General features: G+C 49.9%; 1 protein-coding gene across 4 annotated transcripts in view; it reads left to right on the plus strand.

The window, feature by feature from the left end:
* Positions 1 to 27,725, plus strand: part of LOC140429212 (neurolysin, mitochondrial-like) — a 108,647-nt gene that overhangs the window by 46,774 nt on the left and 34,148 nt on the right. For all 4 annotated transcript variants that reach the window (XR_011949014.1, XM_072515930.1, XM_072515932.1 and 1 more), the window contains exon 10: positions 4,607 to 4,793. Coding sequence is in view for 3 of the 4 variants with exons in the window: in XM_072515930.1 (XP_072372031.1) it covers positions 4,607 to 4,793 (187 nt within the window). In the remaining variant the exon portion in view is untranslated. The remainder of the gene's footprint in view (positions 1 to 4,606; positions 4,794 to 27,725) is intronic.

Here is a 27,725-nt window from a genome sequence, read left to right on the forward strand (position 1 = left end):
GCCTGCAGTAATGTAAGGGGGAGTTCCCCCCTCTCCCTTGTTTCATTATATGCCCTCACCAGGAGTGGCCCCAGGTCCGCCTCAAACTTCTTAAAGAACTCTATCGGGAACCCATCTGTCCCCGTGGCCTTCCCTGCCTGCATCAACCCTATACTCTCTGTCACCTCCCTCAGCCCAAGAAGGGCCCCCGTTCCTGAACCACCCCTCCTCTACTTTGGGAAACTCTAGCCCATCCAGGAACCGTGACACCCTCCCCTCCCCGGCTGGGGGTCGGACCTGTCGAGCCTTCTATAAAACGCCTCAAACACCCCATTCACCCCCTCCAAATCTACAGCTTGACCCCGTGTTGTTTAGCTCCACGTAGCCCCGAATGGCTGCCCATATCCACTCACACATCTGCTCATCTGCCAACAACCCCGCATCCAACCTTCACTGCAGACGCTGGGCCCTCCCCTCTCCCAGGCCACACACAAATCCACCCAGTGTGCCGCGTGGTCAGAAACCACAATTGCCGAATACCCCGGGTCGGCCACCCTATCCAACAACGTCTTGTCTAGCACAAAAAAAATCAATCCAGGAGTACACCCGGTGCACATGTGAGAAGTATGAAAACTCCTTCGTCCTCAGCCTGCTGACACCGTTGATGACTTGGGTCTCGACCGGTCCAAGGTCAGATCTATGGCCGTATTAATATCCCTCTGTGTCAGCAGCCGATGCAAGCCCAGGTCCGGAATCTTACCCCAACACCCGCCTCATAAAATCCACATCTTCCCAATTCAGGGCATAGACATTTACCAGGACCACCATCATCCCCTTCAATTTTCCACAGCCAATCACAAATCACTCATCCCCCCCCCTCCCGGGATCGGCCACAGGACCCCCCAACTTTAAAGCAACCCGCTTATTAACCAACACCGTCACCCCCCTCGTCCTCTTATCCAGCCCCGAATTTAAAAACCTGCCCCACCCATCCCTTTCTCAGTCTCCAGCAAAAATGCCCGTCCGCCTTTAAACTCCTCAAATGTGTGAACACACATGACCATTTAACTGGCCCATTCAACATTCCATGTGACCAGTCTGGTCAGAGGGCTCCCTGCCCCCTTCCCCTGCCGATTAGCCATATCCCTTTTTGAGCCGGCCTGCGTCGAGCAACTCTCTAGGCCCGCCCTCGGATGTCCACCGTCGTCAATCTTTTCCCAACTGCGCCAGAAACAAAGAACCAAACCCCACCTCCCCACACACACACGCTTTCCTCCTGACTAACCCCCACCTCACTACCATTAACCAGCTCGCCCAGCTAGCAATATGGTCCCCTCAGCATGTCAAAATAAAGCTCGCGGCTTTTGGAAAGTCACAAACAGGTGGGCCGGGTACAATACCCCAAACCTCAACCCCTTTTTCATGAGGGGAGCCTTAATCTGGTTAAACCCAGCCCTCCTCTTCGCCAGCTCCGCATCCAGGTCCTGGTACACCCTCAGCTCATTCCCTTCCTAGGTAAATTTCCTGGTTTGCCTCGCCCATTGAAATATTATCTCCTTGTCCAGAAACCTGTGCAACCGCACTATTATCGCCCTCGGCGGCTGACCCGCCTACGGCCTCCTCCTCAGCGCCCTGTTCGACCTCGTCAATTTCTCCAGCATCCTTGTCACATGCACTGCGGCCTCCGCGCCTTCAATGCCTTCAAGCATCCCGACAGTCCTAAGGTTTTGCCTTCTGGAGCCATTCTCCAAATCAACCACCTTCTCCCTCAGCTTTTTCTGGCTCTTCCGCATCACTCGTGCCTCAGCCACCAACAAGGCCAAGTGCTCCCCCACCGCCTCTTCCACTCTTGGATTGCCAGGCCCTGGGACTCCAGCCTCTGCTCCGCTCGCTCGATCCCAGATCTCAGGGCTCCACCACCTCAGCTAGGTCTTCCAGGGCCTCTTTCCTTTGCTGCCGAAAGTTGTAGTTCAAGAACTCTTACCAACTCTGTAGACCACTGGACGGGCAGCACAGCCCATTGCCTTCCGCCATCTTTTCCTGTGGTGCATCACAAAGACTCTCCCGCTCCAGCAGCTCTTTCCTCCTTCCACCACTGCTTGTCCGTAGATCCATCCACCAGCCACACAAGAAGAGTACTACCTTCCCCAAGCACTTCTGCACCTTTTGCCCTCAAATACTTTGCCCTTCGGGCGGGGGAAAGACTGAAGGAATCCACCTTGAGCGGGAATCACCAAACGTGTGACTTCTCACTCCATGGCTGCCACCGGAAGTCCAGAATTGCTGTCATGTTAACGGTGATTGCAGTTGGGGAACAAAATTCCATTTTTTGTAAAGTATTTTGGGATGATGCATTAATTTGCATATTGAATGTATAAATGCAAGTCCTTCTTCATCTGTCCTCCATTTTTAGCTGTTTCTGTAGGACAGTGGTAGCTGTGTGGTTAGTTTTGGTTATATTAGCACCTAGTAACTTCTGTCCAGTGGGATGGTACCTCCAATTTGAGTGTTATCATAAATGCTTTGCTTCTCTGCTCAACGGAAGAGTTGGGGCAGTTGCTGTTTGCATTTGAACCATGTGGCATCACCTATCTTTGTCTGATCAAGTGAGGGCTACCAGACATGTGCGACTCTGACGGATGGGATCGTAGGCTCAAGCTTTAATCGAGGAGGAATCATCTCCCCCAAAATGGGAACATTCTGTGAAGTGAGAAACTGAACAACCTCTAAATCAGGCATTGTCAAACTCAGGGGCGCGACCCGCAGGTGGGTCGCGGGCGGGTGTCGGGAGGGTCGAGGAGTAGTCCGTCGCGGCGCTCCCAATCGTGCAAATCCGCAGCAGCTGGCTTTTAATAATGCCAGCTGCAAGCGGCCTTCAAAATGGCCAGGAACAGATTTATAAAATTTGGCCGCACTGCGCATGCGTGCCCGATCATCGGTGCGCATGCGCAAAACTATGCGATTGCGCACCGATGATCGGACACGCAAGCGTAGTGTGGCCAAATTTTTTTTTATATGGTCGCAGTCTTTTTTTTTTCAAGTTCAGGGAGCCAAAGGGACCATTGGGGCCAAAGGATCCCTAAACCATTCCTCCATTTTTGTCAGCAACAAACAAGGTAAGAGAAAATGGTGGGTCGCGAAGGTCGGCCGGCGTGGGTCGCGAAGGTCGGCCGGCGTGGTTCACGAAGGTCGGCCAGCGTGGGCTGCGAAGGTCGGCCGGCGTGGGCCGCGAAGGTCGGCCAGCGTGGGTCGTGAAGGTCGGCCGGCGTGGGCTGCGAACGTTGGCCAGTTGGTAAAAATGGGTCCCTAGAAAAAAGTTTGAAAAACATTGCTCTAAATGCATCAGCAAAGCCTCCGAAACAATACCATTATGTAAGTTCAAAAATAAAAAGTGACATTGTGAATACCACCTTCTAGACTATCTGCCGAGATATCTGTTCGATATCTGGGTTCATTGTTCCAAAGCTTGCTTGTTTTGTTTATTTGTTTCAAGCTATTTTCACTTTAAATATTTTTTTAAATGTAGTGTTGTTCTATAAACTATTTCAGAATCCAACATTATTTAACACGGGTTGGAGCAGGGGGAAATCTTTAGATACATGCAGGTTCGAGACTTTACCAGAAAGGAGATACAGAGCTTCCCAGTAGAGCCAGCTTCCACAATGCTGGAGGTGGTGCTGACGATGGGGACTAGAGAATGGGGTAGTATCGACGGTTCACCGGGCTGCTTTGGAGGAGGAGAAGGCGCCACTGGAAGGGATCAAGGCAAAGTGGCAGGAAGAGTTGGGAGAGGTTATGGAGGAGGGGTTCTGGTGTGAGGTGCTCCGGAGGGTGAACGCCTCCTCTTTGTGTGCGCGGTCGGGGCTGATAGAGCTGAAGGTGGTGTATAGATCTTACAAGGGCGAGGATGAGTTGGCTCTTTGAGGGGGTAGATGATGTGTGTGAACGTTGTGGGGAGGGTTCCCCGCAAACCACGTTCATATGTTTTGGTCCTGTCGAAAGCTGGAGAATTACTGGAAGGAGATTTTTAGGATAATCTCTAAAGTGGTGTAAACTGGACCAGGGCCCTCCAGAGGGCATATTCGGGGTGTCGGACCAGCCGGGGTTGGAAACGGGCACGGAGGCAGATGTTGTAGCCTTCGCTTCGTTTATCGCCCAAAGGCGGATCCTGTTAGGGTGGAGATCAACCTCTCCACCCTGTGCCCTGGCGTGGCAGGTGGACCTGCTGGAATTCTTGACGCTTGAAAAGGTCAAATTTGAACTGAGGGGAAGGATGAAGGGGTTCTACAATTCAAGGGCGTTATTCATTATGCACTTTCGAGAATTGGATTACATCGAAAATTGGGGGTGGGGGTGCTGGGAGGGTTATGGGGAGATGGACTGTATGTGTTAATGGTCACTACGGGTGATTCCTGATTCTTTTTTGTCATTTGTTTATCTTAACATGCGGGCTAATGTTTGGTGGGAGAATGGGATCGTGTTATTGATATGGGGATTGACATTACATTTGTTACTGATTATTGTTTATTGTGTGTAAATTTGGGAGAAAATGTGAAAGGAGGAGAATAAAAATATTTTTTCAAAAGAAACATAATTTAACATGTTGATAACTCTGTTTATTTTGCAGGCTGATTTTGCCATGTTCAGTGGAACTAATGTGGAGACAGATTTTGTGGAGGCCCCTTCCCAGATGTTAGAGAACTGGGTTTGGGAGAAGGAACCACTCAAGAGAATGTCACGTCATTATAAAGATGGGTCTCCTATTCCGGATGATTTACTTGAGCAACTTATTAATTCCAGACAAGCTAATGCTGGTAAGAAGTGAGTTATACAAAGGTGAACTATAACGGCCAATAGTATTCGAATGCTTTTCCAAGCAGCGGTGATACTTGATTGGTATGAGGTAAAATAATATTTTCTCAGAATATAGAAATGCTGCATTGATCGTCCATCACCAGTTACCTCAGGAATGTGGTCTGCCTTCTTGAACTGTTGCCTGCCGAGCTTGTAGTGGTTATTTCTTATTTCTGAGCCTGGCCAGATGGTTGAAGTTTCCGGAGGGGAGCATTTCGGGAACAGTGACCATAATTCCCTACGTTTTAAGATATTTGTGAATAAGGATAAGAGTAGTCCTCGGTGAAGCTGCTAAATTGGGGAAAGGCTAACTGCAACAGTATTAAGCAGGAACTGAAGAATTTAGATTGGGGGCTGCTGTTTGAGGGTAAATCAACTTTTGACATGTGGGAGTCTTTCAAAAGTATGTTGATTAGAATTAGAGTTCCTGTGAGGATGAAGGATATCAAGGATGGCAAGTTTCAGGAACCTTGGATAACGAGGGATATTGTGAGCCTCGTGAAAAAGGAAAAGGAAGTATTCGTAAGGTCTAGAAGGCTGAGAACAGATGAAGCTCTTTCTTGAAAAATATAAAGAAAGTAAGAAGGAACTTAAGCAAAGAGTCAGGAGGGCTAAACGCGGTCATGAAAAATTCTTGGATTAAGGATAATCCCAAGGCATTTTATACGTATATAAAGAGCAAGAGGATAGCCTGGGAAAGGGTTGGCCCACTCCAGGATAGAGGAGGAAATCTATGCGTGGAGCCAGAGGAAATGGGTGAGGTACTAAATGAGTACTTTGCATCAGTGCTCACCAAAGAGAAGGACTTGGTGGATTATGAGTCTCGGGAAGGGTGTGCAGATAGTCTGGGTCACGTCGATATCAAAAAAGAGGAGGTGTTGGGCATTTTAAAAAGCATTAAGGTAGATAAGTCCCCAGGGCCTGATGGGATCTATCCCAGAAAATACTGAGGGAGGCAAGGGAGGAAATTGCTGGGGCCTTGACAACAATCTTGTATTCACATTGGCTCCAGGTGAAGTCCCAGAGGACTGGAGAATAGCCAATGTTGTTTCTTTGTTTAAAAAGGGTAGCAAGGATAATTCAGGAAATTACAGGCTGGTGAGCCTTATGTCAGTGGTAGGGAAATTATTGGACAAGATTCTTAGGACAGGATTTACTCGCATTTGGAAACAATGGACTTATCAGCGATAGGCGGCATGGTTTTGTGAAGGGGAGGTCTTGCCTCACTAACTTGATCGAGTTTTTTAAGGAAGTGACTGAGATGAGCGATGAAGGAAGGGCAGTGGATGTCTACATGGACTTCAGTAAAACCTTTGACAAGGGTCCCTCGTGGCAGACTGATACAAAAGGTGAAGTCACTCGGGATCAGAGGTGAGCCGGCAAGATGGACACAGAACTGGCTCGGTCATAGAAGACTGAGGGTAGCAGTGGACGGTGATTTTCTGAATGGAAGACTGTGACTTGTGGTGTTTTGCAGGGATCAGTGCTGGGACCTTTGTTTGGAGAATATGTAAATGATTTGGAGGAAAATGTAGCTGGTCTGATTAGTAAGTTTCCAGGTGGCAGTAAGATTGGTGGAGTTGCAGATAGTGAAGAGAATTGTGAGAGAATACAGCAGGACATAGATCGGTTGGAGACTTGGGCAGAGAAATGGCAGATGGAGTTTAATCCGGATAATTGTGAGATAATGCACTTTGGAAAGTCTAATAGGTAGGAATTATGCAGTAAATGGCAGAACCCTTAGGAGTATTGACAGGCAGAGAGACCTGGGCTTACAGGTCCACAGATCACTGAAAGTGGCAAAGCAGATGGTAAGGTAGTCAAGAAGGCATATGGCATGCTTTCCTACATTGGTTGGGGCATTGAGTATAAAAATTGGCAAGTCATGCTGCAGCTGTGCAGAACCTTCGTTAGAATCATAGAATTTACAGTGCAGAAGGAGGCCATTCGGCTCTTCGAGTCTGCACCGGCCCTTGGAAAGATCACCCTACCTAAGCCCACACGTCCGCCCTATCCCAGTCACCCCACCTTACCTTTTCGGATGCTAATGGCAATTTAGCATGGCCAATCCACCTAACCTGCACATCTTTGGACTGTTGTGAGGAAACCGGAGCACCTGGAGGAAACCCATGCTGACACAGGGAGAACGTGCAGACTCCGCACAGACAGTGACCCAAGCCGGGAATCAAACCTGGGACCCTGGTGCTGTGAATGCACTGTGCTAACCACTGTGCCCACAAGTGTTAGGCCACGCTTGGAATATTGCATACAATTTTGGTCGCCACTGTTATGACCCCTTTGGGGGTCAAGGATTGTGCTCTATGTGATGCCCCCTTACACAGGTGAGTATGAGCTCCCGGTAATTGGGGGTAGGTTTCCCCTAAACAAGCGGTAACCACTCGGCATAAAAACCCTAACCTGGGTGAAGGTCAGGGAAGGTGGCCCTTCAGGGAGAATTGTAGTTTTGTTATTTGTGAACGTAATAAATTTTTTGTTCGTTTCTATCCTACCGTGCGTTTCTCCCGTCGGATTCTATACTGGCGATGAGGGTGAAGTGGAGCTGCAACAGCCACCGTGCTTTATACCAGCAACCCATTCAATCCTGGTACTGATGACTGGACCCAGTATGTAGAGCGGGTGCCGTATGTTTTTCAATCAAATGCAATCATTGGGGATGACCGTTATCCTGCGGACTGCAGTTGGGGGACCCAACTATGCGCTCATCAAAAGCCGCACACGCCCGTACAGGATGAATTCCAAACCTCACCACATTGGTGGCCCTGGTCGAGGCGCATGTTAACCCGCAGCCCCCGATAATGGTCTACCAGTTCTGCTTTTACACGGCTTCGCCGGCCCAAGGAGAATAATATTGTGAATTTTTGATGCACTTAAGAACGCTCACCGCCTCACGTGAGTTCGGGACCGCGCTGTCTGAATCCGTTCCGCTTGTGGACTCCGAGACGCATATACCCAAAGGAAACTCCAGTGGACATCGGCAGTTCCTGGAAGAACGCGGAGGACACGGTCCAAGAGTTGCAGGGTCTGTCGGTCCTGAACCTCAGTTGCCGAAGCGACTGCTCCCAGGCCCGAAAGGCGCGAACTTCACAAAGTGCGACCAACCAAGGGACCCAAGGCCATCGCTGTGGGGCACCCGGGCGCAACCGGTATGATTTCCCTGAACTGGAGCAGCAAGATGGCGGCCACAAGTCGCGGGCTGGACGCCGCAAATAACCCCCATAGGCCAAGCTTACTATGTTGAAGACCAAGAGGATGATAACTGCGTTATAGCCCCCAGGGTCGCAACCATCCAGATTGCATTAAAGGTGAATAGACACCCCACTGAAATGGAGCTCGATACTGAAGCGGCTGTCTCGTGGTCAGACGCTGGACATTCGTGATCAAGTCCAGTCTCTAGACCTTGGATCTTCAGGACACGGGTGCCCGATTGGCTACATACACTGGACAGCCTTTGGCCATTGAAGGCATCACAGTTGACTGTGACAGACGGGGACCAATCGGCATGTTTGCCCTTGGTGGTAGTCTACGGAGGAGGACCCAGCTTACTCTGCTGCAATTGGCTATGCGACCTGAAGTTGGACTGGCAACGCATCTGCCGTATGTACCCCCATAACCCAGAGGGAGTGCCTGCCAAGTTTCCAGGAGTTTTCGCTAAAGGCCTCGGGACGATAAAAGGCGCAATGGCCGAAATCATTGTGGATGAGTGTCGTACGCTCTGCGGCCACAGCTCGACACAGAGCTGGATCTTTTGGAACACTTGGGCATTATCCTCTCCGTCCACTTCACCGATTGGGCTGCGCGAGTGGTCCCGGTGCTAAAACCCAACGGGTCCATACGTCTGTGGAGACTACAAGATGACAGTGAACCGGGTTTCACGCCTTGACCATTACCCAGTCCCATCCATCGAGGATCTTTATTCCAAACCCAGCGACAACGTTCACGGATCTTGGCATGAACCACACGTACCTACAGCTGGTTATGGATCCTGACTCTCGGAGGAACGTTAAAGTTAGCAACCACAGAGGGTTATACGAATACATCCGACTGCCTTCGGGGTTTCATTGGCCATGTGCGATTTTCCAACGCGTGATGGAAAACATCCTGCGGGGCCCAACCAGAGGCTGTATACCTGGATGACGTATTCATCACTGGGGTCCCGGGCAAAGAACATTAGGAGAACCGGGCCAAAGTCCTCTGGTGTTTTGAACAAGTCGGTGTCTGCCTCTGCAGTGAGAAGTGCGTTTTTAACGCCTCACAGTCACCTAGTTAGGGTACCGGATTGACAGGAGAAAGCTTCACCTGGGGGAATCATAGAATCATAGAAATTACAGTGCCGAAGAAGGCCATTCGGCCCATCGAGCCTGTACCATCACCCCACTTAAGCCCACACGTCTACCCTAACCCAATAACCCTACCCAACCTTTTTGGACACTTAAGGGCAATTTATCATGGCCAATCCACCTAACCTGCACATCTTTGGACTGTGGGAGGAAACCGGAGCACCCGGAGGAAACCCATGCAGACACACGGAGACCATGCAGACTCCGCACAGACAAGTGACCCAAGCCGGGAATTGAACCTGGGACCCTGGAGCTGTGAAGGAACTGTGCTAACCACAGTGCTACCGTGCTGCCCTAAAGACGTGGTGCGGGCCATCCGGCAGGTCCTATCCCACAAGGCACAACCAAACACTCCTTTTTAGGACTCAACTACTACGGTAAGTTCATCCCTTCTTGGCAATGTTGGTTAGCCCGCTCCACCAATTGTTTAATGAAAGGACACCAGTGGGAATGCAACCCCCCACATCAGAAGGATTCCAAGAGGCCAAGCAGCAGTTGTCATCTGAGAAGCTGCTGCACACTTCGACCCAGAAAAAACACTTCTCACGTGCAATGCTTCCCCTTATGGTGTAGGAGCCGTTCCCAACGGGTCGAGCAGCCGACAACTTTCGCATCGCGCACACTAGCCGACGCTAAACGTAACTATATCCAAATCGAGGGTGGGGGTCTGGCTGTTGTATTTGGTGTGAAGAAGTTCCACAAGTCTGCTATGGCCACGCATTTAGAACATAGAACATAGAACATAGAAAATACAGCACAGAACAGGCCCTTCGGCCCACGATGTTGTGCCGAACCTTTGTCCTAGATTAATCATAGATTATCATTGAATTTACAGTGCAGAAGGAGGCCATTCGGCCCCTTGAGTCTGCACCAGCTCTTGGAAAGAGCACCCTACCCAAACTCAACACCTCCACCCAACACCAAGGGCAATTTGGACATTAAGGGCAATTTATCATTGGCCAATTCACCTAACCCGCACATCTTTGGACTGTGGGAGGAAACCGGAGCACCCGGAGGAAACCCACGCAGACACGGGGAGGACGTGCAGACTCCGCACAGACAATGACCCAAGCCGGAATCGAACCTGGGACCATGGATCTGTGAAGCAATTGTGCTATCCACAATGCTACCGTGCTGCCCTTAAGAACAAATAAATCTACACTATATCATTTTACCGTAATCCATGTACCTATCCAACAGCTGCTTGAAGGTCCCTAATGTTTCCGACTCAACTACTTCCACAGGCAGTGCATTCCATGCCCCCACTACTCTCTGGGTAAAGAACCTACCTCTGATATCCCTCCTATATCTTCCACCTTTCACCTTAAATTTATGTCCACTTGTAACGGTGTGTTCCACCTGGGGAAAAAGTCTCTGACTGTCTACTCTATCTATTCCCCTGATCATCTTATAAACCTCTATCAAGTCGCCCCTCATCCTTCTCCGCTCTAATGAGAAAAGGCCTAGCACCCTCAACCTTTCCTCGTAAGACCTACTCTCCATTCCAGGCAACATCCTGGTAAATCTTCTTTGCACCTTTTCCAGAGCTTCCACATCCTTCCTAAAATGAGGCGACCAGAACTGTACACAGTACTCCAAATGTGGCCTTACCAAGGTTTTGTACAGCTGCATCATTATCTCATGGCTCTTAAATTCAATCCCTCTGTTAATGAACGCGAGCACACCATAGGCCTTCTTCACAGCTCTATCCACTTGAGTGGCAACTTTCAAAGATGTATGAACATAGACCCCAAGGTCTCTCTGCTCCTCCACAATGCCAAGAACTCTACCGTTAACCCTGTATTCCGCATTCATATTTGTCCTTCCAAAATGGACAACCTCACACTTTTCAGGGTTAAACTCCATCTGCCACTTCTCAGCCCAGCTCTGCATCCTATCTATGTCTCTTTGCAGCCGACAACAGCCCTCCTTACTATCCACAACTCCACCAATCTTCGTATCGTCTGCAAATTTACTGACCCACCCTTCAACTCCCTCATCCAAGTCATTAATGAAAATCACAAACAGCAGAGGACCCAGAACTGATCCCTGCGGTACACCACTGGTAACTGGGATCCAGGCTGAATATTTGCCATCCACCACCACTCTCTGACTTCTATCGGTTAGCCAGTTCGTTATCCAACTGGCCAAATTTCCCACTATCCCATGCCTCCTTACTTTGTGCAGAAGCCTACCATGGGGAACTTTATCAAATGCCTTACTAAAATCCATGTACACTACATCCACTGCTTTACCTTCATCCACATGCTTGGTCACCTCCTCAAAGAATTCAATAAGATTTGTAAGGCAAGACCTACCCCTCACAAATCCGTGCTGACTATCCCTAATCAAGCAGTGTCTTTCCAGATGCTCAGAAATCCTATCCTTCAGTACCCTTTCCATTACTTTGCCTACCACCGAAGTAAGACTAACTGGCCTGTAATTCCCAGGGTTATCCCTAGTTCCTTTTTTGAACAGGGGCACGACATTCGCCACTCTCCAATCCCCTGGTACCACCCCTGTTGACAGTGAGGACGAAAAGATAATTGCCAACGGCTCTGCAATTTCATCTCTTGCTTCCCATAGAATCCTTGGATATATCCCGTCAGGCCCGGGGGACTTGTCTATCCTCAAGTTTTTCAAAATGCCCAACACATCTTCCTTCCTAACAAGTATTTCCTCGAGCTTACCAATCTGTTTCACACTGTCCTCTCCAACAATATCGCCCCTCTCATTTGTAAATACAGAAGAAAAGTACTCATTCAAGACCTCTCCTATCTCTTCAGACTCAATACACAATCTCCCGCTACCGTCCTTGATCGGACCTACCCTCGCTCTAGTCATTCTCATATTTCTCACATATGTGTAAAAGGCCTTGGGGTTTTCCTTGATCCTACCCGCCAAAGATTGTTCATGCCCTCTCTTAGCTCTCCTAATCCCTTTCTTCAGTTCCCTCCTGGCTATCTTGTATCCCTCCAATGCCCTGTCTGAACCTTGTTTCCTCAGCCTTACATAAGTCACCTTTTTCCTCTTAACAAGACATTCAACCTCTCTTGTCAACCATGGTTCCCTCACTCGACCATCTCTTCCCTGCCTGACAGGGACATACATATCAAGGACACGTAGCACCTGTTCCTTGAACAAGTTCCACATTTCACTTGTGTCCTTCCCTGCCAGCCTATGTTCCCAACTTATGCACTTCAATTCTTGTCTGACAACATCGTATTTACCCTTCCCCCAATTGTAAACCTTGCCCTGTTGCACGTACCTATCCCTCTCCATTACTAAAGTGAAAGTCACAGAATTGTGGTCACTATCTCCAAAATGCTCCCCCACTAACAAATCTATCACTTGTCCTGGTTCATTACCCAGTACTAAATCCAATATTGCCCCTCCTCTGGTTGGACAATCTACATACTGTGTTAGAAAAGCTTCCTGGACACACTGCACAAACACCACCCCATCCAAACTATTTGATCTAAAGAGTGTCCACTCAATATTTGGGAAGTTAAAGTCGCCCATGACTACTACCCTATGACTTCTGCACCTTTCCAAAATCTGTTTCCCAATCTGTTCCTCCACATCTCTGCTACTATTGGGGGGCCTATAGAAAACTCCTAACAAGGTGACTGCTCCTTTCCTATTTCTGACTTCAACCCATACTACCTCAATAGGGTGATACTCCTCAAACTGCCTTTCTGCAGCTGTTATACTATCTCTAATTAATAATGCCACCCCCCCACCTCTTTTACCACCCTCCCTAATCTTATTGAAACATCTATAACCAGGGACCTCCAACAACCATTTCTGCCCCTCTTCTATCCAAGTTTCCGTGATGGCCACCACATCGTAGTCCCAAGTACCGATCCATGCCTTAAGTTCACCCACCTTATTCCTGATGCTTCTTGCGTTGAAGTATACACACTTCAACCCATCTCCGTGCCTGCAAATACTCTCCTTTGTCAGTGTTCCCTTCCCCACTGCCTCATTACAAGCTTTGGCGTCCTGAATATCGGCTACCTTAGTTGCTGGACTACAAATCCGGTTCCCATTCCCCTGCCAAATTAGTTTAAACCCTCCCGAAGAGTACTAGCAAACCTCCCTCCCAGGATATTGGTGCCCCTCTGGTTCAGGTGCAACCCGTCCTGCTTGTACAGGTCCCACCTTCCCCAGAATGCGCTCCAATTATCCAAATACCTGAAGCCCTCCCTCCTACACCATTCCTGCAGCCACGTGTTCAACTGCACTCTCTCTCTATTCCTAGCCTCGCTATCACGTGGCACCGGCAACAAACCAGAGATGACAACTCTGTCTGTCCTGGCTTTCAACTTCCAGCCTAACTCCCTAAACTTGTTTATTACCTCCACACCCCTTTTCCTACCTATGTCGTTGGTACCAATGTGCACCACGACTTCTGGCTGCTCCCCCTCCCCCTTAAGGATCCTGAAGACACGATCCGAGACATCCCTGGCCCTGGCACCCGGGAGGCAACATACCTTCCGGGAGTCTCGCTCGCGACCACAGAATCTCCTATCTATTCCCCTAACCATTGAATCTCCTACAACTATTGCTTTTCTATTCTCCCCCCTTCCCTTCTGAGCCCCAGAGCCAGACTCAGTGCCAGAGACCTGGCCGCTAGGGCCTTCCCCCGGTAGGTCATCTCCCCCAACAGCATCCAAAACGGTATACTTGTTTTGAAGGGGAACGGCCACGAGGGATCCCTGCACTGTCTGCCTGTTTGTTTTTTTCCCCCTGACTGTAACCCAGCTATTCTTGTCCTGTACCTTGGGTGTGGTTACCTCCCTGTAACTCTTCTCAATCACCCCCTCTGCCTCCCGGATGATCCGAAGTTCATCCAGCTTCAGCTCCAGTTCCCTAACACGGTCTTTGAGGAGCTGAAGTTGGGTGCACTTCCCGCAGGTATAGTCAGTGGGGACACCGGTGGTATCCCTCACCACCCACATCCTACAGGAGGAGCATGTAACTGGCCTAGCCTCCATCCCCTCTTACCTTACAGAATATAGCTGCTGTGTGGACTAACTAGATCTCCGCCCTCCGACTCTGCTCCCAGTCAGCTACACTTCCTGTAAACTCCTGGCTCTCTTCGCACTCTTTGCGGAAATGTCGGAAACAAAATGAAAGGAGCACCTTACTCCCTCCTCACCTAACTCCCTCAGTCACCAAACTCTCACTATCGCACTCAAAAAGCACCAAATTCAGCACTCCCTCAGTCACCAAACTCTCACTATTGCACTCAAAAAGCACCAAATTCAGCACTCCCTCGGTCACCAAACTCTCACTATTGCACTCAAAAAGCACCAAATTCAGCACTCCCTCGGTCACCAAACTCTTACTATAGCACTCAAAAAGCACCAAATTCAGCACTCAGTGCAAACAAAGTCTGCACTGTAGGGGATCACTTTTATACTGTGAATCTAGCCTCTGAAAACTGGCCTAATCCAATTAACTAATTAACAAGCTCCAGCTGCAAGTGCCTACAAGTAGAAGCCTGTTTAAAGCTGATTGAAAATTCACCTTCTTCTAAACCAAACAGCAACTTTTAAGTTAATTAACTAAATAAAAGAAAGACTAAACTTTAGATAAAAATGAAGCCTTATACTCCCTCGGTCACCAAACTCTCACTATCGCACTCAAAAATCACCAAATTCAGCACTCAGTGCATTTATGGTCTATACTGACCAAAAACTTTTACTTGGGCTATTCAAAGAGGATCGAGTGATTTCCCCTGATCGCGTCCGCCAGGGTTGCACTTGGGTTACTCCTAGCAGAGTGCGAGTACACACTGGAACACCGATCCCACATGCTGACGCATTGAGCCGCCTCCCCTTCTCCATGAGACAGCCTGCACCCGCTTCAGCCACAGACGTAGTCGTGGCCCTACACTTCATGGTTTCATTGCCGGTCACGGCGGCTCACATAAAAGAGTGGACCCAGACGGACACACCGCTATCTCGGGTCCGGCACATGGTCTAGTGGGGGCGAGCACAGAGTTTTGCCCAACAATCTGCGGTCTATACGACGAAGCTCCTGGAGCTGAGCATAGAGGATGGCGTATTTTTGTGGGGGACCTAGGTGGTCGTCCTGGAACATGGTCATGTGCTCTTACTGCAAGACCTCCACAGTGGACACCCGGGAGTATCCAAGATGAAGATGCTTGCCCACAGCTAGGTTTCGTGGTCCGGGATAGACTCGGACACTGGGAAGGTGGCCCAGCGCGGCGGCCATTTCCAGGAGAACCAGAAGGCCCCACTGGCTTTGCAATGCACCCTTGGGAATGGCCGGGAAAACCTTGGTTCCGCATCCACATGGACTTCGCAGGCCAATTTCAGGGGGCAACATTCATCATTATGGTAGACGCGCACTTGAAGTGGCTTGAGGTCCACAAGGTGCCAAATAAGACCACAAAGACAACCATGGATAGGCTGCGGCACACATTCGGCACCCATGGAATACCCAAAGTGTTGGTGTCGGACAACGGAACAACGTTCACCAGGAAGGAGTTTGGGTCGTTCATGGCCTCGAACAGAATTCGGCATGTTTGGACTGGATTGGATTTGTTTATTGTCACGTATACCAAGGTATAGTGAAATGTATTATTCTGCGTGCAGCTCAGACAGATCATTCCGTACATGAAACGAAAATACATAGGGCTAACATAAAATACACAATGTACATACAAAAGCACAGGCATCGGGTGAAGCATGGTAGCACATTGATTAGCACTGTTGCTTCACAGCGCCAGGGTCCCAAGTTTAATTCACGGCTTGGGTCATTATCTGTGTGGAGTCTGCATATTTTTCCCGTGTCTGCATGGGTTTCCTCCATGTGCTCCAGTTTCCTCCCACAAGTCCCAAAAGACATGCTGTTACGTAATTTGAATATTCTGAATTCTCTCTCCGTGTACTCAAACAGGTGCTGGAATGTGGCGACTAGGTTCTTTTCACAGTAACTTCATTGCAGTGTTAATGTAAGCCTACTTGTGACAATAAAGATTATTATCATTATTGTACAGGAGTGTAGTACTACTCAGTAGAGAAGATGTGTGATGTGTCAGTCCATAAGAGGGTTGTTTAGGAGTCTGGTAACAGCAGGGAAGAAGCTGTTTTTGAATCTGTTAGTGCGGGTTCTCAGACTTTTGTATCTCCTGCTGATGGAAGAAGTTGGAAGAGTTAGTAAGCCGGGTGGGAGGGGTATTTGATTATGCTGCCCGCTTTCCCCAGGCAACGGGAGGTGTAGACAGTCAATGGATGGGAGGCAGGTTTGCGTGATGGACTGGGCTAGGTTTACGACTCTGACGTTTCTTGCGATCTTGGGTCGAGCAGTTGCAATACCAGGCTGTGATGCAGCCAGATAGGATGTTTTCTGTGGTGCATCTGTAAAAGTTGGGAAGAGTCAATATGACATGCCGAATTTCCTGAGAAAGTATTGCCGCTGTTGTGCTTTCTTGGTCATAGTGCCGACGTGGGTGGACCAGGACAGGTTGTTGGTGATGTGTACACCTTGGAATTTGAAGCTGTCAACCATCTCCACCTCGGCCCCATTGATGCAAACAGGGCTGTGTATGATGCTTTGCTTCCTGAAGTCAATGACCAGCTGTTTCGTTTTGCTGACATTGAGGGAGAGATTGTTGTCGTTGCACCACTCCACTAGGTTCTCTATCTCCCTCCTGTATTCAGACACATCGTTGTTCAAGATCTGACCTACTACGGTCATGTCGTCACCAAACTTGTAGATGGAGTTGGAGCCAAATTTTGCCACGCAGTCGTGTGTGTATAGGGAGTATAGTAGGGGGCTAAGTACGTAGCTTTGAGGGGCCCTGGTATTGAAGGCTATCTTGGATTGTGGTTTATGGGTCAGAATATCGAGGATCCAGTTGCAGAGTGAGGAGCCAAGTCCTAGGTTTTGGATCTTTGATATGAGCTTGGCTGGGATTATGGTGTTGAAGACGGAGCTGCAGTCAATAAATAGGAGTCCGATGTAGGAGTCCTTGTTGTCGTGATGCGCAGGGATGAGAGTAGAGCCAGGGAGATAGTGTCCACTGTAGATCAGTTGCGGCAGTATGCAAATTGAAGTGGTTCTAGATGTGGTTCTAGGCATTCACGTAGTTCGGGGACCACCCCGTATCACCCAGCCTCGATCAGTTGGCCGAGTAAGCGTCCAAACCTTCAAAAGTGCATTGACAAAACTAGCCACAGGGTCTTGGGATCTGGCAACTGGTCCATTTTCTCTTCAGATATCAGACGGCCTCTCATGGCACCAGCAGAGTTGCTAATAGGATGTCGGTTCAGGACCCAACTCAGTCTCGTTATTCCAGACATTGGTGCTCAGATCCGTCAGCGACAGGACCACTCCAAGATAGACACTGGTCAACGCTCACAGCTGTGCTACTTCAAGCCAGGGTCGCTGTACGTGCGCAATTTCAGAGCTGGCACCACATGGGACCCTGGAGTAGTAATCATGACAACTGGTCCAGTTTCCTGTTCGGGCTGGACACGGACGTGAAGCCAGCACCACCTGGATCACATTCACTGCCTCATGCGGGAGCCTCCTGAAAGGCTCCAAATGCGCCAGTCTAGGTCTGCCTGAGGTCCCCATCGCTGCCTAGGTCACCACGCCAATCGCCATCGCTACAGCCAGTTGAAGCCCAGGAAGCCGAGATGCCAGACACTTGATCAGAAGACTCTTGACACTGATTCGGACATGGACACAGGCCCGCCTGCTGTAGTCATCCAGCCGCCTTCAACCCCGGCACCATTGCCAGCTGCTCCACTTTCCCCTCGGTGCTCCTCTCAAAAATGTCGGTCACCAGTGCATTACACGCCTTCCGGAGACATCTCATCAACGCCGAACTGTCAGCCGCTCCCCAAACGAGTAAGAGGGCCTCGGCCTGTAGATATGGATGTTTCTCCAGACTTGTGGGAGGTGATCTCTTTGGGTCCAAGCACTGTGCTCTGTACGATCTCTCTCTCTCTCGCTCTCTCTCTTCTCCCCTCCCCCCCCCCCCCCCCCCCCCCCCCCCCATACACACACACACACAGCTGATTATGAGGTCCCCGATAATTAGGGGCAGGGCTTCCCCTAAAAATGAGGGACCCACTCAGTATAAAAACCCTGACCTGGGTGCAGGTCAGGGAAGGTGGTCCTCCAGGGAGCGGAGTCCTAGTTTTGTTACTTCTATATACCATAATAAACCTTTTGTCCTTTTCTACCCTTCTGTGCGTACGTCTTGTTTTTCCTGTTAGATTCTACAGCAACACTACCAGAAGGATGTGGATGCTTTGGAGAGGATACAGAACAGGTTTATCGAAATGTTGCCTGGTCTGGGTTAGATGTGAGGCGAGGTTGAATAAACTGGATTGTTTCACTGGAACAACAGAGGTTGAGGGGAAACCTGATAGAGATTTACAAAATTATAAGTGACATGGACAGAGTGGATAGTTGGACGCTTTTTCCCAGGTAGAAAAGTCAATTACTAGGGGACATAGGTTTACGGTGCAAAGCGGAAAGTTTAGAGGAGATGTGCGAGGCAGGTTTTTTACACACAGGGTGGTGAATGCGTGGAATGTGCTGCCACCAGAGATGGTGGAAGCAAATAAGATGCCGACGTTGAAGCGGATCTTGACGAATACATGAATAGGATGGGAATAGAGGGATACGGACCCTGGAATTGCAGAAGGTTTTAGTTTAGATAGGCATCATGATCGGCACTGGCGTGAAGGCTAACGGGCCTGTCCCTGTGCTGTACTGTTCTTTGTTCTAAGTGGCATGCCAGACCATTTTTGAGTAAGTTTAAAAATTAACTACATTGTGGAGGCTAGACTGAAAAATATTAATGAAACAATTTGTTTTATGCAATTCCAACAGCTTTCTCAAATATTTTTGATGATTTGAACTCGTGCCTTCTGAGTTAGTAGCACAGTACCATAGCCACTATATTACCATGGGCTAGGATCATTTCGGTGTGTTAGTATTTGGAATATCATAATTTTAAGAAATATATCTTCTCCAGATCGTCAACCCTTTACTAAAATAAATCCACCCTCAGGTTCTTACTACAAATTCAATTCCCTGCTTGGAGAATTTTTTAGCATTAAAGACAGTCTTAATTGGTAATTTCACTTGATGTTATGATTCAAAGCTATGCAGAGCATCAGATCCCAGGTTTAATAATCAGCCAGTAAAGGGTTAGGTAATCTCAGCCAGAACAAAGATTATGTTCCTAAAGTTGGTCACAATGCCTCTGGGTTGGGGTGATAAAGTTAGTCAGAATTGTTTCCAGTGATTTTTTGATGGAAAGGTACATATTTGTATATTTTGAGAGAGGTCAAGATTCGACTCAGTTGTGATGCCCTCCACTCTCTGTTTAGGCTTACATATGAAAATGAGACATTTATGGAAGAGGCAGCACCTTTATGAAAACAGGGAACAAACAATTGAAAGGGTTTGGGGGGGGGGGGGGTATAATTAAATAAATAATACTTCTTGATTTGTTATGTTCTAGGTGTAACATAAGCGACTTCCTTGTGGTGCACTTGACAAAGGAAGGTTCAGACGTGGAGATAACTTCAACACGTTTATTAAACTGTTTACACTTCTATTACTCGGGTTCGACACTACTGCTAATCCTACTATGGCTACCCAGACTGACTAACCAGTTGCTGCAATCCACGTGGTGGGTGTAATATTGAATCAACCCTGTGTCTCTACTCACTGACTGTCTCCACTGGAAAGAGGCAGATCATATGTGTGGTGGCCTTTATATATGGGTTGATGTGATGCCCTCCTGTGGTGGTGTCACCTCTGTGTATCGTGAATGTCCATTGGTCATGTCCTATCTAACTGATCTATTGGTTGGGTGTGTGTGTGTGATGTCACTGGTGCTCCCTCTAGTGTCTAACTAGCCTACATGCATTTACATTGATGCACATCACCACACTTCTCTGTGTAGAATAGTAGCTACAGGCAAACAGCACTTTGTCACTCTCCAAATTTTAAAAAAATCATCTTTATTGCCACAATTAGGCTAACATTAACACTGCAAATGAGGTTACTGTGAAAAACCCCTAGTCACCACATTCCGGCGCATGTTCGGGTACACAGAGGGAGAATTCAGAATGTCCAATTCACCTAACCGCACGTCTTTCGGGACTTGTGGGAGGAAACCGGAGCACCCGGAGTAAACCCACAGAGACATGGGGGGAATGTGCAGACCCCACACAGACAATGACCCAAGCTAGAATTGAACCTGGGACCCTGGAGCTGTGAAGCAACAGTGCTAACCAGTGTGCTATTGTGCCGCTCCTCTTGGTGTGTTCATCATACAATGTGGTTTTTAGAGCTTCCTCGATGGCTTCATCGGTTATTTTTGTGAGTTATATAGACAAGAAAGATCTCGAGTTTGGTCCCTGGGTTTTGCTAGGTTAGCTGATATAATGCAAGTTTGCATGACAATTATCAATAGCCTGGCCACTTCCCAGTTTGAGGACTCAAAAAGGGGTCCCGGTACTGACCCTTCACTGAAACACGTGTGCAAGTGTCAGTCAGAAAAGGATCGGGAATGAATACTGGATGCTTGAGCAGATTACTTGGTGTACCTAATGCCTATGGTAAGCAGTCATCTCCTTCAGGGAAGGAGGAAAGATAATTGGCAAGACAAGAATATAGAAACAGGTGGGAAATAACATTTGCATTCACACCCTCTACAGGATATCAATATTTTGATTTGCTTAATTTGCCTGTTAATAATATTAATATAGTGTCAAATTAACTCATATTTTAGAAACACTTTTAAAGTGCACATTTGCAAATGTGTCAGCCATTCTCCATCAGTGAATGATTAATAGATCTGTTTTTGGTGGTGTTGGCTGGGAGAAAAATGTTGGCTGCGATGCTCTTTTATCCTCTTTGAATACGGATGGCACCTTAAATATATATCTTTGATGCGACCATCAATTCACTCGAGACGGGAGTAGAAGTAAACTGCGGCTTTAATCAACTTAGAACAGTGCCTGTCTGCAACTGATCCAATGCTGGAACCGCCTACAGGTCGACTGCTCTTTATACCTCCCTTCAAGGGGATGAGGCATGGGCGGACCCCATACAGGCCCCAACATGTTCCCCTATGGGTGTGTGCGGGGTTTCCTCCGGGTGCTCCGGTTTCCTCCCACAGTCCAAAGATGTGCAGGTTAGGTGGATTGGCCATGCTAAATTGCCCTTAGTGTCCAAAATTGCCCTTAGTGCTGGGTGGGGTTACTGGGTTATGGGGATAGGGTGGAAGTGTGGACTTGGGTAGGGTGCTCTTTCCAAGAGCTGGTGCAGACTCGATGGGCCGAATGGCCTCCTTCTGCACTGTAAATTCTATCTATTTATGTAATGGCCCATAGGAGGAGTCCACAAGGGCAACAGCATAGCACAGATACAAATACAAAGGCAACAGCACAGATACAAATACAATGGTGGATTATTGGCATAATACATTCACCCCCTGTTAAAAAATGAAGTCCAACGGGGGTGACTGGTTCATAGGTTCAGCCGGTCCGGCGCACGGATTGTGCGCTGTGATCGCTGAAGCTCTGGCGTTGTTGCTGGCCCTGGTGTCGAGCTCGTCCGTGCTGGCATCGGTAGTGAGGGCGCCTGTGCAGGTACAGCAGTGGACTCCGGGAGCGTCTCTTCTGGTGCTTCATTCCTGTGGATCGGTGAAGGGGGGATGGCGGGCAGGAGGGAGCGCGGGAGCCATATAGGGCCAGGGGCGCTGGTCATGGTAGGTTGGGCGAGATATGGTGGAGGGGCGGTGGTGGTGGTGGAACCGGCGGGCGCCAGGTCCCGGAGGGAGACCGTATCTTGTCGGCCATCGGGGTGTTCGATATAAGCGTACTGGGGGTTGGAGTGTAGGAGCTGGACCCTCTCTACCAGAGGATCGGACTTATGGCTCCTGTCGTGTTTTCTGAGAATGACTGGCCCCGGTGTCTTCAGCCAGGACGGAAGCGAGGCCCCTGAGGTGGATCTCCTAAGGAAAACAAATAGGCGGCCATGAGGGGTCTCGTTTGTGGCCGTGCAAAGTAAGGACCTAATAGAGTGGAGCGCATCGGTCCACCATTCGAGGAGGACCTCCTGCCAGTGAGATACTGGGAGATTCGTGAACCGCAGGGTCAGTAGAACGGTCTTCCAGACAGTTGCGTTCTCCCTCTCCACCTGTCAGTTTCCCCTGGGGTTATAACTGGTAGTCCTGCTCGAGGCGATGCCCTTACTGAGCAGGTATTGACGCAGTTTGTCGCTCATGAACGACGAGCCCCGGTCACTGTGGACAAAATTGGGGAAACCAAACAGGGTGAAGACACTATGTAGGGCTTTAATGACGGTGGACGTGGTCATGTCCGGGCAAGGGATTGCAAAGGGGAAGTGGGAGAACTCATCAATAGTGTTGAGGAAATATGTATTGCGGTTATTGGAGGGGAGTGGCTCTTTGAAATCGATACTGAGGCGCTCAAAGGGCCGGGTTGCCTTTACCAGGTGGGCCTTATCTGGTCGATAGAAGTGCAGTTTACACTCCGCACAGATCTGGCAGTCCCTGGTCTTGGCTCTGACCTCCTCGGTGGAGTAAGGCAGGTTGCTGGCCTTGATATAGTGGATAAGCTGGGTGACCCCTGGGTGGCAGAGGTCATCGTGGATAGCCTGTAGTCGGTCATCTTGCGCGCTGGCGCATGTGCCGCGGGACAGGGCATCTGGGGGCTCGTTGAGCTTCCCAGGACAATATACTATATCGTAATTATAGGTGGAGAGTTTGATCCTCCACCTCAAGATCTTATCGTTCTTGATTTTGCCTCGCTGCGTATTATCGAACATGAAGGCTACCGATCGTTGGTCGGTGACGAGGGTAAACCTCCTACCAGAGAGGTAGTGCCTCCAGTGCCGGCTTCCACGATGGCTTGGGCCTCTTTTTCGACTGAGGAGTGCCGAATTTCGGAGGTGGTGAGGGTGCGTGAAAAAAACGCTACCAGTCTGCCTGCTTGATTGAGGGTAGCGGCGAGAGCGACCTCTGATGCATTGCTCTACACCTGGAAGGGGACGACTCGTCCACCGCGCGCATTGCGGCTTTGGCGATGTCCGCCTTGATGCAGCTGAAGGCCTGGCGGGCCTCAGTTGCCAGTGGAAAGATGGTGGCCTTGATTAGTGGGCGGGCTTTGTCCGCATAGTTGGGGCATAATATGAAAAGAAGCCGAGGCACCTCTTCAGGGCCTTGGGGCAGTGGGTGAGGGGGAGTTGCAGGAGGGGGCGCATACAGTCAGGGTCGGGTCCTAGAACCCCGTTTTCCACGACGTAGCCGAGGATGGCTAATCTGGTTGTGCGGAAAACGCATTTCTCCTTCTTGTACGTGAGGTTTAGGGTTTGGGCGGTTTGGAGAAATCTGTGGAGGTTGGCGTCATGGTCCTGCTGATCATGGTCGCAGATGCATACGGAAATGTGACCCTCAGCCCGTACCAGTCCACCATTCGGTCCATTGTCCTTTGGAACACCAAAACCCTGTTCGTGACGCCAAAGGGGACCCGGAGGAAGTGGAAAAGGCACCCGTCTGCCTCAAAAGACGTGTAGTGGCGGTTCTCCGGGCGGATTGGGAGCTGGTGGTATACAGACTTCAGATCCACCGTGGAGAACACCCAGTAGTGTGCGATCTGGTTTACCATGTCTGCAATCCAGGGAAGGGGGTACGCATCGAGTTGAGTGTACCGGTTTATGGTTTGGCTGTAATCTACAACCATCTGGTTCTTTTCCCCGGTCTTGTCGACCACCACCTGAGCTCTCCAGGGGCTATTGCTGGCCTCGATGACTCACTCCCGCAAGAGTCGCTGGACCTCGGACCTGATAAAAGTCCTGTCCTGGATGCTATACCGCCTCCTTCTGGTGGCGACTGGTTTGCAGTCGGCGGTGAGGTTTGCGAAGAGTGGGGGAGGTCGCGAGACTGCATATGGTGAGTGGGGGTAAGGGCCCCCCGAACTTCAGAGTTAGGCTCCTGAGCTTTCATTGGAAATCTAATCCCAATAGGAGAGGAGCGCAGAGGTCTGGGAGCACATATAATTTAAAATTGGCATACTCGGCGCCCTGTATTGCTAGGGTTGCGGTAGTGCACCCTCTGATTTGCACCGAGTGCGACCCAGAGGCGAGGGAGATGGTTTGGTGTGCCGGGAAGGTTGGGAGCGAGCAGCGTCTTACCATGTCCGGGTGAATGAAGCTCTCTGTGCTCCCGGAGTCGAAAAGGCAAGGCGTCTCATGCCCATTTACCCGGACAGTCATCATGGAGCTCCGGAGGTGCTTGGGTCGCGACTGGTCCAGGGTGACCGCGCTGAGTTGCGGGTAGCCGGCGTGGTCGGAGGTGCTGGGGCGGTTCCGCGATGGCTGCCCTTGTTGATCGTACGCGTCGAGCGGCGTAGCAGATGGCGGCCCCCATTGGTCGAGCGTGGCCGGCGGTGAGGAAGATGGCGGCCTCCATGGATCGCACATGGCCAGCCACGTGGGGAAGGATGGTCAAGATGGCGGCCCCCGTGAGTCGCACGTGCTGTGAGGGCTGGAAGATGGCTGCCCCCACGGATAGCACGAGGCTGATGAAGCGTCTACAGGGGGTGGAGTCGGCAGACACGCTGCCAAACAGCAGGGTCTGCGGGCCTGTGAGTCTGAGGATTGAGCCTGTGAGTTAGAGTTCTTGGACCTTGCCAGGCAAACTTTGGCGAAATGTCCTTTTCTCCCGCAGCTGCTGCAGTTCGCGTTACGGGCCGGGCAATGCTACCGGGGGTGTTGGGACTGGCTGCAGAAATAGCAGGGTTACCCCCATGGTGGGCGGGCGGCCGTGCGGCACAGGCCTGGGGTAGTCTTTGGTCGGGGATCCACGAGGGGTCGCGTGGTCAGCCGGGAACGCGTTAAGGCTCTGGAACGCTACTTCCAGAGAGGAGGCTAACGTTACCATCTGATCCAGGTCCAGGGCCCCCTTTTCAAATAGGCGCTGTCTCACGTAGTTGGACCGGACTCCCGCCACGTAGACGTCTCAGGCGGCGAGTTCCATATGTTGAGTGGCCGTAATGGCCTGGCAGTTGCAGCTGCGTGCGAGGGCTTTGAGGTCGCGTAGGTAGTCTTCTAGCAATTCCCCGGGGCGCTGGCGGTGAGTGGTGAGGATGTGTCGCGTGTAGACTTCGTTCACGGGCCGTACAGAGAGGTGTTCGAGCATCGCAAGGGCGTCTGCGTAGGAGGAGGCCTCGTCAAGTTGAACAGAGATTCGATGGCTCACCTGTATGTGGAGGAGGCTCAGCTTCTGTTCGTCGATGACGGAAGGCATGGAGGAGGCTGCGAGACAGGCCTTGAAGCAGCGCAGCCAGTGCGAAAAAATTTATTTAGCCCCCGCGGCCTGCGGATCGAGTTCCAGTCGGTCAGGTTTGAGGGCCGATTCCATAGATGCGTTTAAGTTAATTAAATTGATGCGACCATCAATTCACTTGAGGCGCGAGTAGAAGTAAACTGTGGCTTTAATCAACTTAGAACAGTGCCTGCCTGCGACTGATCCAATACTGAGAACCGCCTACAGGCCGACTGCTCTTTATACCTCCCTTCAAGGGGAGGAGCCATGGGCGGAGCCCATACAGGCCCCAACATGTTCCCCTATGGATAATGCCATACAAAGGCCCATAGGAGGAGCCTACAAGGGCAACAGCACAGATACAAATACAATGGTGGATTATTGGCATAATACATTCACCACAATCTTGATTTAATTTTTCATCCAATTGATACACTTCCACAAGTGCAGCACGTCCTCGGTACTGCCCTGGAGAAACAGCTTTGATTATGTGCTAGAGACTTGATAATGGGCTTGAACACACACTTGACTCAAAGATGAGAGTGCTACTAATTAAGTTAAAATCGGTTAATACCCATGGTGTTACTAGCTCAGTTCATAAAACAGTTTAAGAACCCCCAACAAAGGAGATTGTTGTCTCCTGAAAGCAGCACAATAGACCAAGCAAGGATTGCTGTGCCTGTTCACCATCTAGTGATCCCCTGCTCATTGATGTGCGTGAATGTTAAGAGATGTGTCATGATATGCACTCATGTTCATCATGAGATACAGACAGGCAGTGATGGACACACACAGGAACCAATCACCACACAGAATACAGAACAACCAATCACCAGGCAGGACACTACAGGGGACATTACCAGTAAAAAACACACGAGGCAAGACCGCTCGGCCTCTTCGTACTGGTGATAGCTGTAGCAGCAGTCAGGGTGCAGTGTACAGTCAGCACCTACTACACATGGCACAGGGCAAGTCTGGGCAAGCCAGACCAAGGTTAGCGAGCTTAGATTGATAGAGTGTCGACTCACAGCGAATTGTGTACACTACTCGGCAAGTTCAATAAGGCAGTGTTGAACCATCTACAGCGTTGGAAGCCTGTTTTCAAGTGATACTGCATCGAGTTGAAGTCCATGTTAATCCAACACAGATAACACATGGTACCAGGAAACTATCAACTCTAATGGACCTACCTCGAATAAATCTGAAACGACCGGAAAGCAAGTAGCAAACAGCCAGCGGTATGGAAAAGGTCCAGGCCCCTCCACAGCTCCGGATCTCCGGCAACCTCGGCGCCAATAAGAGGGTCTTCAGATAGTAGTTCCTCCTACACCTTGCGGCATCCGACCTTGAGGAAGCATCAGATGCCAGGAAAATCGCGCTGCTCTTGTCGACGGCGGGGGATCACGCCATCCACATCTTTAACTCGCTCACGTTTTCCCAAGGAGAAGATAAATCAAAGTTCAGACCATTCTGCAAAAATTCGACAGCCACTGTGAAGTCGAGGTGAATGAGAGCTTTGAACGGTACATCTTCCAACAGAGGCTTCAGGGTAAGGACAAACCTTTTCACTCCTTTTTGACCCATCTCCGCATCCTAGCGCAGTCATGTAACTATGACTCAACTGCTGACTCCATGATCCGGGATCAGATCGTTTTCGGGATCCATTTCAACTCCCTGCGGGAGCAGCTCCTTAAAATCAAACGTATGACCCTCCCAATCGCCATCGGAACGTGCGTTGCCCATGAACATGCCAGAAATCGTTACTCGCACATCATGGCGGCAGAAACGGCAAAACTAGCCTCCCACGAGGCAGAAACTGTACAGGCCATCGCTAGGCTGCAGGGCCCGAACATTGAAGAGAGTGGCCGTTTCGCGGGCTTTCCACGGGGCCCCGCGCAGGTGCACCGCGACTGGGAGGACAATGCGGCCGAAAACCCTACTGCGCATATGCGAACGTCGGCCGACCGCACTGCGCAGACGCGAAGGCGCACGGAACGCACTGACGTCAGCGTCATGACGTGCCGAAATTGTGGCTCCGCCCACTTAAAGCGGCAATGCCCAGCCAAAGGAAGGCGATGTCTACAATGTGGAAAGCCTGGGCATTATGCGGCCTTATGCAGATCCACTCCACCAGTCAGAAGCCAGCGATCCCAGCAGCAACACAGACCTGTCTA

Source organism: Scyliorhinus torazame, chromosome 9 (assembly GCF_047496885.1).
Source record: "Scyliorhinus torazame isolate Kashiwa2021f chromosome 9, sScyTor2.1, whole genome shotgun sequence".
Taxonomy (NCBI): domain Eukaryota; kingdom Metazoa; phylum Chordata; class Chondrichthyes; order Carcharhiniformes; family Scyliorhinidae; genus Scyliorhinus; species Scyliorhinus torazame.